The sequence below is a fragment of the Toxorhynchites rutilus genome, chromosome 1 (genome assembly GCF_029784135.1).
Source record: "Toxorhynchites rutilus septentrionalis strain SRP chromosome 1, ASM2978413v1, whole genome shotgun sequence".
Taxonomy (NCBI): domain Eukaryota; kingdom Metazoa; phylum Arthropoda; class Insecta; order Diptera; family Culicidae; genus Toxorhynchites; species Toxorhynchites rutilus.
Window position 1 is genome coordinate 150,156,454 of NC_073744.1, and position 12,497 is coordinate 150,168,950.

General features: G+C 39.3%; 1 protein-coding gene and 1 long non-coding RNA gene across 5 annotated transcripts in view; one reads left to right on the forward strand and one right to left on the reverse strand.

The window, feature by feature from the left end:
• The window catches only part of LOC129770347 (calcium-binding mitochondrial carrier protein Aralar1), a 53,692-nt gene that overhangs the window by 21,009 nt on the left and 20,186 nt on the right, over window positions 1–12,497 (reverse strand). Inside the window, exons 1-3 of one of the 4 annotated variants that reach the window (XM_055773101.1) lie at window positions 7,684–8,035; window positions 537–677; window positions 5–454 (exon numbers count right to left, since the gene is read on the reverse strand). In XM_055773101.1, the coding sequence (XP_055629076.1) occupies window positions 5–454; window positions 537–677; window positions 7,684–7,791 (699 nt within the window). In that variant the 5' untranslated portion in view covers window positions 7,792–8,035. Of the gene's footprint in view, window positions 1–4; window positions 455–536; window positions 678–742; window positions 858–7,683; window positions 8,036–12,497 lie in introns of those variants that run through there. The other 3 variants (XM_055773131.1, XM_055773112.1, XM_055773123.1) reach the window with 3 other exon arrangements.
• LOC129770359 (uncharacterized) lies at window positions 939–3,293 on the forward strand. The gene is made up of 3 exons (XR_008742099.1): window positions 939–1,047; window positions 2,645–2,716; window positions 2,794–3,293. It is a non-coding gene; the product is annotated as an uncharacterized LOC129770359 (long non-coding RNA).

A 12,497-nucleotide genomic window follows, 5' to 3' on the forward strand; every position in this document is an offset into this window, starting at 1 on the left:
CTACCGCAACGAGATTATCTTTCACCTCGGTCGTGAGCAGATGATTCTTCACATTCAGCATAATATCCTGAAAATCGAGCGCCGAGATAAACCCGGACCCGGAAGTGTCCTTCATGCGGAACGCTTCCAGCGCGCACTCCTCATGAAAATCATGCAAGAACTGCGAAAATTCCGCATAGTTGATCACACGCTGCCGGTCCTTACCAAAGTAGAGCTGTATGAATGGACCGTCCAGTTTGAACGGGATTTTAGCGTGCAGATCTGTCTTTTTGAAAACATCGACAAACTCACTGTACGTCACCGAACCGTTACCATTGCGATCAAACAGCTGGAAGGCGGTTTTGTACAGGGCATCCGGCGTGCAGAGCAAACCCTCGAACGCCTGGAACTCGGCGAACGAGATCAGCCCATCCTTGCTAGAGTCCGCAATGCCGGCCAGTAGCATCACCGAATCCTGAGGGAGAAATGGAATTTTATAAATCCGTTGTGTCGCAGCCGTTATCTGAGGACGGCTGAAGGTCATCCAGCTGGCTCACTTCATTGTAGGATTGTCCAAGAAAGCCCCGTACAAAATCCTCGCTCGTCATAAAGAGCTCACCGTTGGCTTCGTGTGTGGCATATTTGGTGAACACTTCCCGCAGCTTGTCCGTGTTGGCACGCTTCAAATGCATCGGATTCTGTAACGAAAATGAAACACTAAATCAAACATCAGTCGATAATCTCTCAACCTATATATCCATACTGTTCGCTGGAAGAGCGGCATTTTCGTGGCGATTATGTCACGGAAATAGAGGTACGACTAAAACACAAACATTATCGACAGCATTACAACGAAAATCGAAGCTAGACGATGCAGTTCCAAAAAAAAGTAAGATAAGAGTATTTTTTTTCTAGTGACTGTGACACGAGATGTTTCGCATCGAATCAGTGTTCGTGAAGTCGCATTTACAATGCGATTCATGAATTTGTTGTCATTCATTAAGGTAGCTGATCAATTACCATCCTCTACGAAACGGTAATTTGATTGATACATATGGAAGAGAAAAGGTAAGAAATTCCCATGACAAAAATGAAATAAGAGGATGTACGCAATTGGTTTGCGTGCCGTTGGTAATTGATAACACAAACAGCGGCTAAATCTAATCTGGGCGTTCGCACCAGCTGGTCTGATGGTTTGTGGTTGACACACGAGCTTGCTTCAGGCGGCATCAGATGACAAATACTTGCATGGGTCATAGTCACGCGTGATTGTGAATTGTGTGTGGTATTTTGGGAAAAGACGCAACCGAAACGAGCCGGTTCTACCGCTGGCTGGTGTTCAATGATTGACGAGTGTTATGTCTGCGATTGACATACGAGGCACGTCTGAGGCACTCGTTGAAAAAAAATTGTACTTGTATGAACCAAATATCAATTATTAAAGAACTAATTAACAACTTTTCCAGCAGTTATTTCTGTGCTAGTGTTCCTAATTTATCCAATTTGGGCTGAGTGAAAAAAATTTCTAGTGAGTGAATAACATTTTCTATCTAAACGTCTCCAGTTTTTTTTATTAGTTTGGGTTCAAGTGACCAAGCTGTTGTGTTGCAAAAGCACTTAGTCAGGTATCCGCTCATAAAGCGGCCGTTCATTCTACAATGTTCGGCACTCAAAAGATCGTTCAATTTCTGACACCTTTATTTGGATGTTTTGACCACCTACGATGAACGACGGCTCACATTTGCTCCTTTGTTGCTGGCATAGCTTCACAAACTGTCTTTCTAATATTTACCCACAAATTCGCGCTTGACAGGTGATTGAACGGTCTGTCGCTTCAATCTCCTTATCTTGAAGTCATGCTATTGATCATATGCTCGCGTGTTAAAACCTCGCAAAGCACAAAGTCGGGAGAATACGAAGCAGTAGTGAAAAAATCGATAACAATGCATTGTTTAATTCACGTTTACAGAGCGCCAGAAAACGACACCATACTTCCACCAACCAAAACAAACTAAATGTAAGTAACACTTTCAAATTGCGCAGGCGTGTAGAGGAGAAATAATACTTCCACATGCCGACAGACGTGCTTCTGAAGTTTAGCTTTTAGTTTGTGTATTACAAGCATGTGTGCATGACTTGTGCATGAGCCTACCCTCGTAGCATAATTTTTAACAATGTTTTTGAAAATGTTGCCAACGGATACTGACTACCCGATGTAAAAATGCAGCTTTTAACATACCCCAGAAATTCTGAAAAACGTAGCTTCATATTGCTTCTCTAATAGAAATTTTGGCCCTTATTGGAGAACAACTCTAACAATAGATTTTCACAATCTTCTCTTTGTCTCAATTTCTTTTACAATGCATAAAATGGTGGTAGTCCGCTTGATTTCAGGTCTGTACAATATGGTGGAAGCATTAAAACATCCCAATCAAGCTCCCGGAGTTGTGTGGCCTTGCGTTGTCCTGATGGAACACAGCCCCTCCTCTGTTGACCAATTCTGGACGTTTCTAGCCAATCGCTATCTTCACAGGGTTCATTTGTTGACTGTAGAGATCTGAATTTAGTGTATTGCACTAAAAAATAATTTGTTCTTTTTAAATTTAAAAAATATAAAAAAACAATTAAATTGAAAAAAATAATTGCATGCATTTTACTGTTACAGTATCGGCACCATTAACATCATTCACAACTTGAGCAGCCTGGCTTGCATTTTCGCCTTTATAAAAGAAAAAGTGTAAATATACCGAATTTTCCCGTTTGCCGCGGCGATCCCTTCTTTTTACAGCATGAAAATCTCTCTTCATCTTTCAGCTCACTCCGAAGTAATTCTATGTCGGATCACTCATTGTATCGTCATCGCTCATTGTGCTTGAGGGTAACTGAGCAGAATGGACACCGCCAGAAAATGAACTGTAACTAACAAAATCACTGTACCTGCTGCGATTAATCAGGTGGTCTATTCAGTTGCGGTGGGAACGCATGATCAGTAATGGCTCTCTCGTAGTCGACCGCCTTGGTGAACGAGCTGTCGACACCGATCGCTTGTTTCCGCTGGCTCGAAATCATCACGATTACCACCAACAACAACAGCACCATCAGGAGGCTTGACTGCACCGCACGCAAGACGGTCACGGAACTCATTCCAACAAACAAACACAAACGTAAATACATGTTTAAATACGTAAATGCATGCTCAAAGATGTATAATAGCACAATCAAATGCGTTCCCACGGTAGTGAGCGCCACCCGATAAGTTAGCCTTGTGCTAGTCATTGATGATGAACACCTGAGTGAACGTGTTAAATAAATACGAAGGAATACAGAGGGTCGGTTTAGGACCACCTTTTTGAGGTCGATCGAAGACCACACAGATTTTTCTATAATAACGGCATACCGTGTACTACAGGGTAGAGATAAATTCAATTAATTACAGTAAAATCCCGATTATCCGCGGTGCGGATTATTCACGACAGCGAATTTTCATAGAAAATCCACAGGCATTCCCGGAATTTGTCAGTGAGTGGTAGGCTCATGCTTTTCTGTTTGGTCATAGTTTTCACATTACCTGACTAGTAGTTGATTGAAGCTAACCTCGTCAACATCCATATAGACTTTCTATGGTGCCACTGCTGCTTAGTTTTGGTATTTAGCTTGTTTTCGAATAATTCGAATAACTGTATTCAAACGAAACTCTCGATTTCATATTCGGATTACATAAACGACATTTTGGACCCTCTGCCTCTCCTTACGTAACACAAGACATACCCCTAACACATTACAAAGTAACACAACCTCGACACATGACTACTTTATTTTTTGAACATCGTCATATCTTTATTCATTAAACATCATGACGATCTTTCTTCAAAGAATCAACATATGACAAAAATCGTAACGTTATTCTAAGTGAAGTATGTGGATAATTTGTTTTATATGTTTTCGCTGGGAACAAGTTGCGCGTTCTTAAAGGGTGTGTCACATCAAATTGCATCACGGAAAAAACGCTGTAGAAATTCGCCCAGTAGACCGATCCTTTTGAAAATTTTAGACAGTAAAATAAAAACTATTAAACAACTTTTGGCATTTTCTTTTTATTCATACTTCGAGCCCAAGCCCGAATGCTCGCATCTTCCTCTTTACCCCATAAGGTCCATAAGGTTCTGTACAACGTCAGGTTGTAGTTTTTTTTGAACAGAAATCCATTTTCTCTTGAAGTCCGCCTCCGATTTGACAACTTTTGGGTTCTTCCGGAGGGCCTGCTTAATAATCGCCCAATATTTCTCTATTGGGCGAAGCTCCGGCGCGTTGGGCGGGTTCATTTCCTTTGGCACGAAGGTGACCCCGTTGGCTTCGTACCACTCCAACACGTCCTTTGAATAGTTGCACGAAGCGAGATCCGGCCAGAAGATGGTCGGGCCCTCGTGCTGCTTCAATAGTGGAAGTAAGCGCTTCTGTAGGCACTCCTTAAGGTAAACCTGCCCGTTTACCGTGCCGGTCATCACGAAGGGGGCGCTCCGCTGTCCGCAAGAGCAGATCGCTTGCCACACCATGTACTTTATGGCAAACTTGGATAGTTTCTGCTTGCGAATCTCCTCCGGAACGCTGAATTTGTCCTCTGCGGAGAAGAACAACAGGCCCGGCAGCTGACGAAAGTCCGCTTTGACGTAGGTTTCGTCGTCCATTACCAGGCAATGCGGCTTCGTCAGCATTTCGGTGTACAGCTTCCGGGCTCGCGTCTTCCCCACCATGTTTTGCCTTTCGTCGCGGTTAGGAGCCTTCTGAACCTTGTATGTACGCAGGCCCTCCCGCTGCTTGGTCCGCTGGACGAATGAACTTGACAAATTCAGCTTATTGGCGACATCCCGGACCGAATTTCTCGAATCACGTCTAAACTGCTTAACTACGCGCTTGTGATCTTTTTCACTGACGGAGCATCCATTTTTGCCGTTCTTCACCTTCCAGTCGATGGTTAGGTTCTCGAAGTATCGTTTTAGTACTCTGCTGACCGTGGATTGGACGATTCCCAGCATCTTACCGATGTCCCGATGTGAAAACTCCGGATTCTCGAAATGAGTGCACAGGATTAATTCACGACGCTCTTTTTCGTTCGACGACACTTTTCCAAATTTACGAAAAATTTACAGTGAAGCATGGCCAACGTGATCTATACACTCTTATCTGATTATAAGCGAAAGCTGAAGATATAATTCCTAAGAATTAAATTTCTACAGCGTTTTTTCCGTGATGCAATTTGATGTGACACACCCTTTAGTTAGCGTATAGCGCATATAGAAATTCAGGCTTAGAAGTAGTTTTGTTGAATGTACCCTAGGGTGCCGACCATGTACATTGTTTAGGGGCTGTACACATATCACGATTGTGGACATCCCCTTCCACATCCGTGGACAAGCGTGGACATTATCTATACCCCTCCTCCTGTTGTCCACGTGGACATTAAAAAAAAGAAATCGAAAAATAATAGAATTGTGCTTATATTCCATTCTAGTTTAGAAAAGATTCTATGATTCAACATTGATAGAAATGTTAGAAATAATAGCGGTTTGTTCTCATTTTTTTGATTTGTTCCCCGACATTTCTCTTCAAGTTGCTTGTATAGCTGTTTAGTTTCTTCCAAATTACATTTACCTTATTATTATTATATTATATAACGTTTTCATTCTTTATATTTTGATACTTCCAGCTATCCTCTAATAATGTGTGATGTAATGTGAGATGTGTTTACAATGGACTTACTACCAACATTAATTGATTTTACATGCAGATACGGATAAACAATTTGAAACACATTTACACATTCAGTTCTTTTCCCTGGTCATTTTGTGAAGATGTCCGATTGCCAATATCCCAGGCATCCCAGGTTTGCAGTTCTGGAGACTATCGCTGCGTTCACGAAGATGTCAAACAGAGGTTCCCCTACTTCAGCGCAGATCTAGAAACTTTGCACAGGTCATTTTTGGGGCAACAAAATGCAGGTTCTTCAGAATTCGATGATGGATTTTTACCATTCATTACCACCCTAATGTGTCCGTTGCGAAATAAGATTATTTAAAAAAAACAATGCAATGTTTCGGCGTTGTTTGAGTGCTTCGATGTTGATGAGCATTCAGTGCGCTTCATATGAAGGAAGTGGAAATAAAATTCAGTTCAGTTCACGAAGTGCACATAAATGAAATTGTTTCCGGATAGATGCTAAGCGTTCTTCGTGTTCGAAAATATACGGGTTCCATACAATGCGTCAGTATCTCTGCGTAGGCCTGAATTACGGTGCTCTTTGAAGCTGAGTTTAGAGTCCAGGATTTCACCCAGATCATTGACTACTTTACGAACCCTTATACTGTCGTAATCGAAAACGCATAAAATACGTCTATCATACGCAATACCTTTCATATGCACCCCGCTCAATGAGCTGGGCTTCCGCTTCCCCCATGTGGAGCACGTTGCATGCTCGCGGAAAATTTGCAGTGCTTTCCTTTATTAATGCCATTCTTTTCGCCACGAGTACAATCAGAAGAGTCTCTATCTGACCTATTTGTATTCACCTGGGCTCGGCGCATAACATAAATAAAATATTAGTAAAAACCCGTGAACTCTCGGAATCGTTCCAAACATTCGCATTTTGCGAATTGACCGTATCTAAACATGATTGTAATATATTTCAAGTGCGAAACGAACTTGTTATCAAGAAAACGGATGATTAGACAAATCAGAGGATAGTTCCAAGGATCTTCTCACACATTTTACTAAAATGTGGTTTGTTCATTATTTGAATGCATTATTATAACACTACAGAGCGCTTCGTCACCGGTAAATAGTTTATATTGCAATATAAATGACTTATCAGTGCCGTGGTTACAAACGCCTTGTACCGTAACATGTCTCATTTGAGCTTGCAATCCTGCGGAAACGGTATGATGTCGTCACTGACAGCAGTCGTCATCTGTGAGTAGAATTACACCAGCTGCAGAAACGCTTCACGCTGTTCGTCGGGAAGACGAGGATCGAGAGAAAAAAAAGTTATACAAATTGAATAAAATTCATTTCCCTCCGTTTCCTTTCTCATTACACACAAGTGATATTCAGATTCACGCTCTCTTCTAGGTGTCATACCAGCATCGGGTCATCGAGGCCAAAGGTGTCGCAGAGAAGAAGAATATATACACACTTTAACATATTGAATTTAAGAAACGATAGCCGCATCAGGGAAATATGGAGTGAGAAAGTTCTACATTTGTTGAATCTTGTCTTGGATAGTAGAATATAGTATTGATTTTTTCGCTTGAATCGTGTACGATTCGAACAAAGACCAATCAGTTCCCTCCAACGGTATGAACAAACAATTATGACCCGGATTATACCACCCAAAGCAATCCGAAATAGATAAATACAAACAATGGGGCTATATACCCGCACGGAAAATAGTGAAAATGTGAACGGGGGAACATATTTTAAATTCATAGGGTCAATTATTGTTACACAGTTTAATGTATTATTGAATCAAAACCTTGTAGCTAAAAGAACTTATTGACAACATTCCTCAAGCTGTAATCTCCTCCTATAATTTCGAAAAACAGCTTTATCCCGATAATGAACACATCGTGACTATCACAACAGCAAAATAAACACTGTCTCGCGAACTAGCACCATCTGAATTTGTAATTGACAAACAAACCCCCGCTATACCTCTTCATCCTCGTAATCCTTCATCTTTCTGGCGTTTATTCCTGTCTCATGAACGTTTACAGTAATACAAATCCGACGAATATTTTTCTTGGGTTCACCAAAAACCATGCATCTCCCTCCGCAGTAAACACGTTTTTACACGAACATTTCACACACTAAATTTTAAAACTACAATCACTATTAAAAACCCCGTAATAAACACTCAACGCGCGATGCGGTAGTGACCTCGGGCAACAACCCAACGACTGACCAACGGAAATATGCCACAAATGCAGCAGGGTTTTCACGCGGGCTCACACAACGAAGCGTCTTGTTGCTAGGATAGCACGGGACCGATTGAGTACTTCTGACTCTGGTGCCCCATCTCCTGTCAAAGCATAGTTGTAACAACACAATAAAAAAAATGAGCTAAACAATAAAATCAACGATTAAACGCAACGACGATGACGAGTGATGAGTATAGAATGCCGCGGGAAAGGGATGTACGACACACTGATCACGGTTTCAGACCGCGAGAGTTTCTCCCAGCATCCTGTCGACGAAGGTCGATCGATCATCAGCTGTGAGATGGTGGGTGTATAAAGTCTGATGGATAAAGATGTTTTTTGAGTTTGATCCACTTTAGCTATGTTTAGATACAAACGTAATTTAAAGAACTCTCCACGTTCGAATGTAAACTCAGAGCGCCAGATAATCAAGCAGAAACTGCTGACCTTACATCGAACACGCATGTGACGTGGAAACATACCAAAAAATATCTCATCTTCGAGAGATTATACTAGGAGAGTGACGATTGCGCATAACATACGTATTTGTTTCAGGTTAACTCGGTCGAAGATGATTTTCCCACGTTTATTACCCCCACGTATAAACACGCATAGGTAGTTCAGTATTTATTTTTAGATAACTGGACAACCAACCTGGTACAGTCGAGGTTCGTTTGGAAGTATTGAATGGAGCCGCCTGCTCAAATATTTATCGTTGAGGTTTTCGATTGCGTAGCTCTTTCGCATTATTGGTTGTTCGGGCACAGTTGTTACAATACATATCAAATGAAACACAGTTACATGGCATAGAATGCAGATAAAGTTGCATTCTCAAATTATTTGTCTACTCGCGGAAATTGATAAATTTCCCCGAGCAGAGTTTCCGAGCGTTTGATACGGTTCTAATATGGACTACTTACACCGTGTCCAATATTTTCTTATGACGAATTTCATGCCAACTCGACTGGCCGTTAGCAACACCATCTCAGATAGCAGTGAAACGTTGTGGGTGTGAACACATGGGTCTTTTAAGTAAAAAGCAAATAAAAAATCTTGATTTTTTACAAAAAAAACTATAACTCTAAAACTATAACACCTACAAAATTCTAATCAAAGGATGTAGGTTGTAGGAAACTATTTAAATTTGAATTTCATAGAAAAAAAAACCAAAACTTTTTTTGAAAAAAAATTCGCTGAGAAAAAAATACCTTAAAAATTAAAAATCATTTCCTCAAAAATGTTTTTTTTTAATTCTCAAAAAAATTATATGAATAGCCCTTACAATTTCCTACAAGTCGTCCGTACACCGGAAGATGGACACTTTTACAGGGACAAAGTTTTACTATCAAAGTTTTAGATCTTATTGAAATATGAACTTAAGTCGAAGACGTCAACTTTCTATCTTCTATAGTTTCTGGAATATTAGGCATTTCAGACCTCTGAAAAAATAATGTTTTACTCGTTACATTTTTGTGTTTGTTTATTTTCTCACGTTTGACATGTTCTTGCCATGTTTTTAAATAGAAAAAAGTTAGCAGAGCATGTAAATCGCGATAATTTATACATAGAAATGTTACGAATCGAACATTAATAGTAATTTTTCAAAGAAAAACATGAAACAGTTGTTGTTTGAAAAACTTTTTCCCTGTAAATGTGCCCATCTTTCGATGTATGGGTGACTTGTTGGAGATTGCATGGGCTATTATATATAATTTTTTTCAGAATTTTAAAGAAACATATGAGAAAAATGAATTTTAAATTCCAAAATATTTTTTTTTTCAATAAACCTTTTTTTTGAGAAATTTGATGATATTTTTTTAATGAAAACATAAATAATTTCAGGAAGACAGCCTAACGTGCCGATGATAAATGTGTTGGCTCGGTTAGACCTTGTTTACATGTCCCAAATATATGTTTTCCTTAAAGCTATCGATCATCGTGTGTGATTGTCCTTATCAGTGCTTGGAAATATCTGTATCACATCAATCTTTTCAGCAGAATTTCCGGCCACATTCGATCATTATACCATTGCATTCGGGATACCGAAAATGAACCAACGCCAAACCTCACAATCACAGCAAGCCACTCACAGTTGATTCATCCAGTATTTTTCATTCTGTTTTTCGTTCTGTTCTGCGTTCACGGAATGTGAGCAAAACAAAATATCGCTAATTTTGTCATTCATTGACATTAACATACCAGTTCATTCACTATCAGCATCGTTCTCGGACACTGACGAAACGGAGAAATTCGTTGAGGAAGATAAGAAAGTACAGAATGCTCATAATAGTGACAATAAATTAAATTGTTCAAGCATGCAAGGTTTCCGTCTCAGTTAAATTGCTTTCATTTTACATAGTGAATATGCAGCTCCAAATCCACTTGTCAGAAATGCTTCAAAAGAAGAATTCCGATGTAAAAAATACCGTCTTGACTCAAATTTCAAACATTTAATTCTTTTTAAATTCTGAACACACGAACATAAAATGGTGGTGTCCAAGACACGACCGCAATGGGAATATTTCGAGCTTCCTTTTGCAAACGGATCAAACTATGCTATAGGATTAGCGGATGAAATTGCCAACATCCAGCTTTGGCTGACACAGTTTGCATTCGCTGCTTGGATCGATTCTGCAGAATGCCCCCTCGCCGTCCAAGCCTAAGCAATCCTTAGCTGTGAGTGTGCATGCAGATCTTGCTCTTTTGTTGGCATTTCCGCTTGCGCCACCGATTTGCGTTGCCCTTTCGGAGTAACTTCAAAAACAACTGAATAAGCAAGGCACTGACTCAATGAGAAAATCACACACATATCGGGATACTGAAAATGAACAGTCACAACATTCCTGACAATTCAATGGCAATGAATAAATGTGAATGAATTCTCATGACTCGAGCTTTGAGGAAAGCTCAGAGAGCACAGAATGAATATGAATGAACACAGTTGTAAATTTGTTTGCCGTCGAATGAATGACAGTAGCATCGACAAGCAAAATAAACGCGTTACACTGATAAAAATATATTTTCAATGTTGCTTAACAAGCTCAATATTTCCAAGCTCTGGTCCTTATACCCTTATCCCCTCCGTTTCTTCCTTCGCGAGCAATCGGTTCTCTTCTTACTAACAATAGAATAAGTTGAAATGTAAATACATAGTACAGTAAAACCCCGAATATCCGCGGAATAGTCTGGTACAGTCAGCGCGGATAACGAAAATCGCGGATAACACAATAAAGTACTAACCCCTCCTTTTCCAAAAGAAAATATGTCACCCTTCTAATCTCGAGTCGGCCGCGAGTAATCGGTTTCCTACTTTATTAACCCTAGAATTAAGGAATCATGTTGAAATTTACTAATAAAAATATAGTTAAGAGTTCGGCTCCTTTAAACATATGTAACTGAGCCTGTAGAAATAAATGACTTGAATAAATATACAATAAAGTACTAAAAATGAGGTTCAAACACAAAAAAAGATATTTCAGTATGAAAACTGTGTTCTATCAATACAGAAATCATTGGAGTATCCATCTATAAGCTCATGTACACCAGCGTTCAGATAATATGGAAGGCAGCACCAAAACAAAAGAGCAAGAGCCTACCACTTACTGACGAATTTCGAGAAGGTCACGAGAATTACTATGAAACTCGCTTTCGCGGATAATCCGCACCGCGGTTCATCCGCTCGCGGATAATCGAGGTTCCACTGTAGTTATAAGATAGGTTTACGAATTGAGTGTGATGAGTGTGAGTGAGAGTGCGAGTGTGAACATTGTCAACATATCCTTATATCCCATCTTATTCCTGATAAAAAGATTTCACCCTTCTAAACTCGAGTCTACCGCGAGTAATCGGTTTTCTACCTTATTAACAATAGTATTCAGGAAAAATGTTCATAGATATATAGATATAGTTAATATGTTTAGTTAAGAATTCGGCTCCTTTAAACTTATGTAACTGAGCCTGTAAAAAAACGAATTAATAAAAAAATAAATAAATAAATAATTTCCTACATTTTATTCTTTAACTAACATTTTTTAGATCTAATAGTTTTTAACTCTAGAAAGACTGAAACTTTACATATACCTAGATTGCCTAAAAGCAGGCAAAATGACTGCTTTGCGAAAGAATAAATAATATGTAAAAAAATTGGTTTTAAATTAATTTTCAATACTTGTTATATTGTTTACAGTTATATGACAAGTTATTAGTAAATATCAACAATGGAAAAAAATATTTCACTTGGGAAAAAAATTATGCATTATTATTTGTATATTTTTTTACAAAGAACAGCGGAAATCTTTTCATGCGTAAATCTTCTACAAGCATACTTTTGACATTTTTTATCATTATCATTTGTATTTTTGTTTTATAGTTGCAGCAAAGTCGTATTTGACAAATTTAGCGTTTGTTAGGATGGTTTACATCTGATAATTTTGCAGTTGATCTTTGTGCGTGCTCATATTCAGATGGTTTTTTTCCTGTCTTGTTGCTTTGAATTCGATTAAAAACTGTTCTGCGAATTGAAACAAGAACTCTTTCCGGTTTATTTGG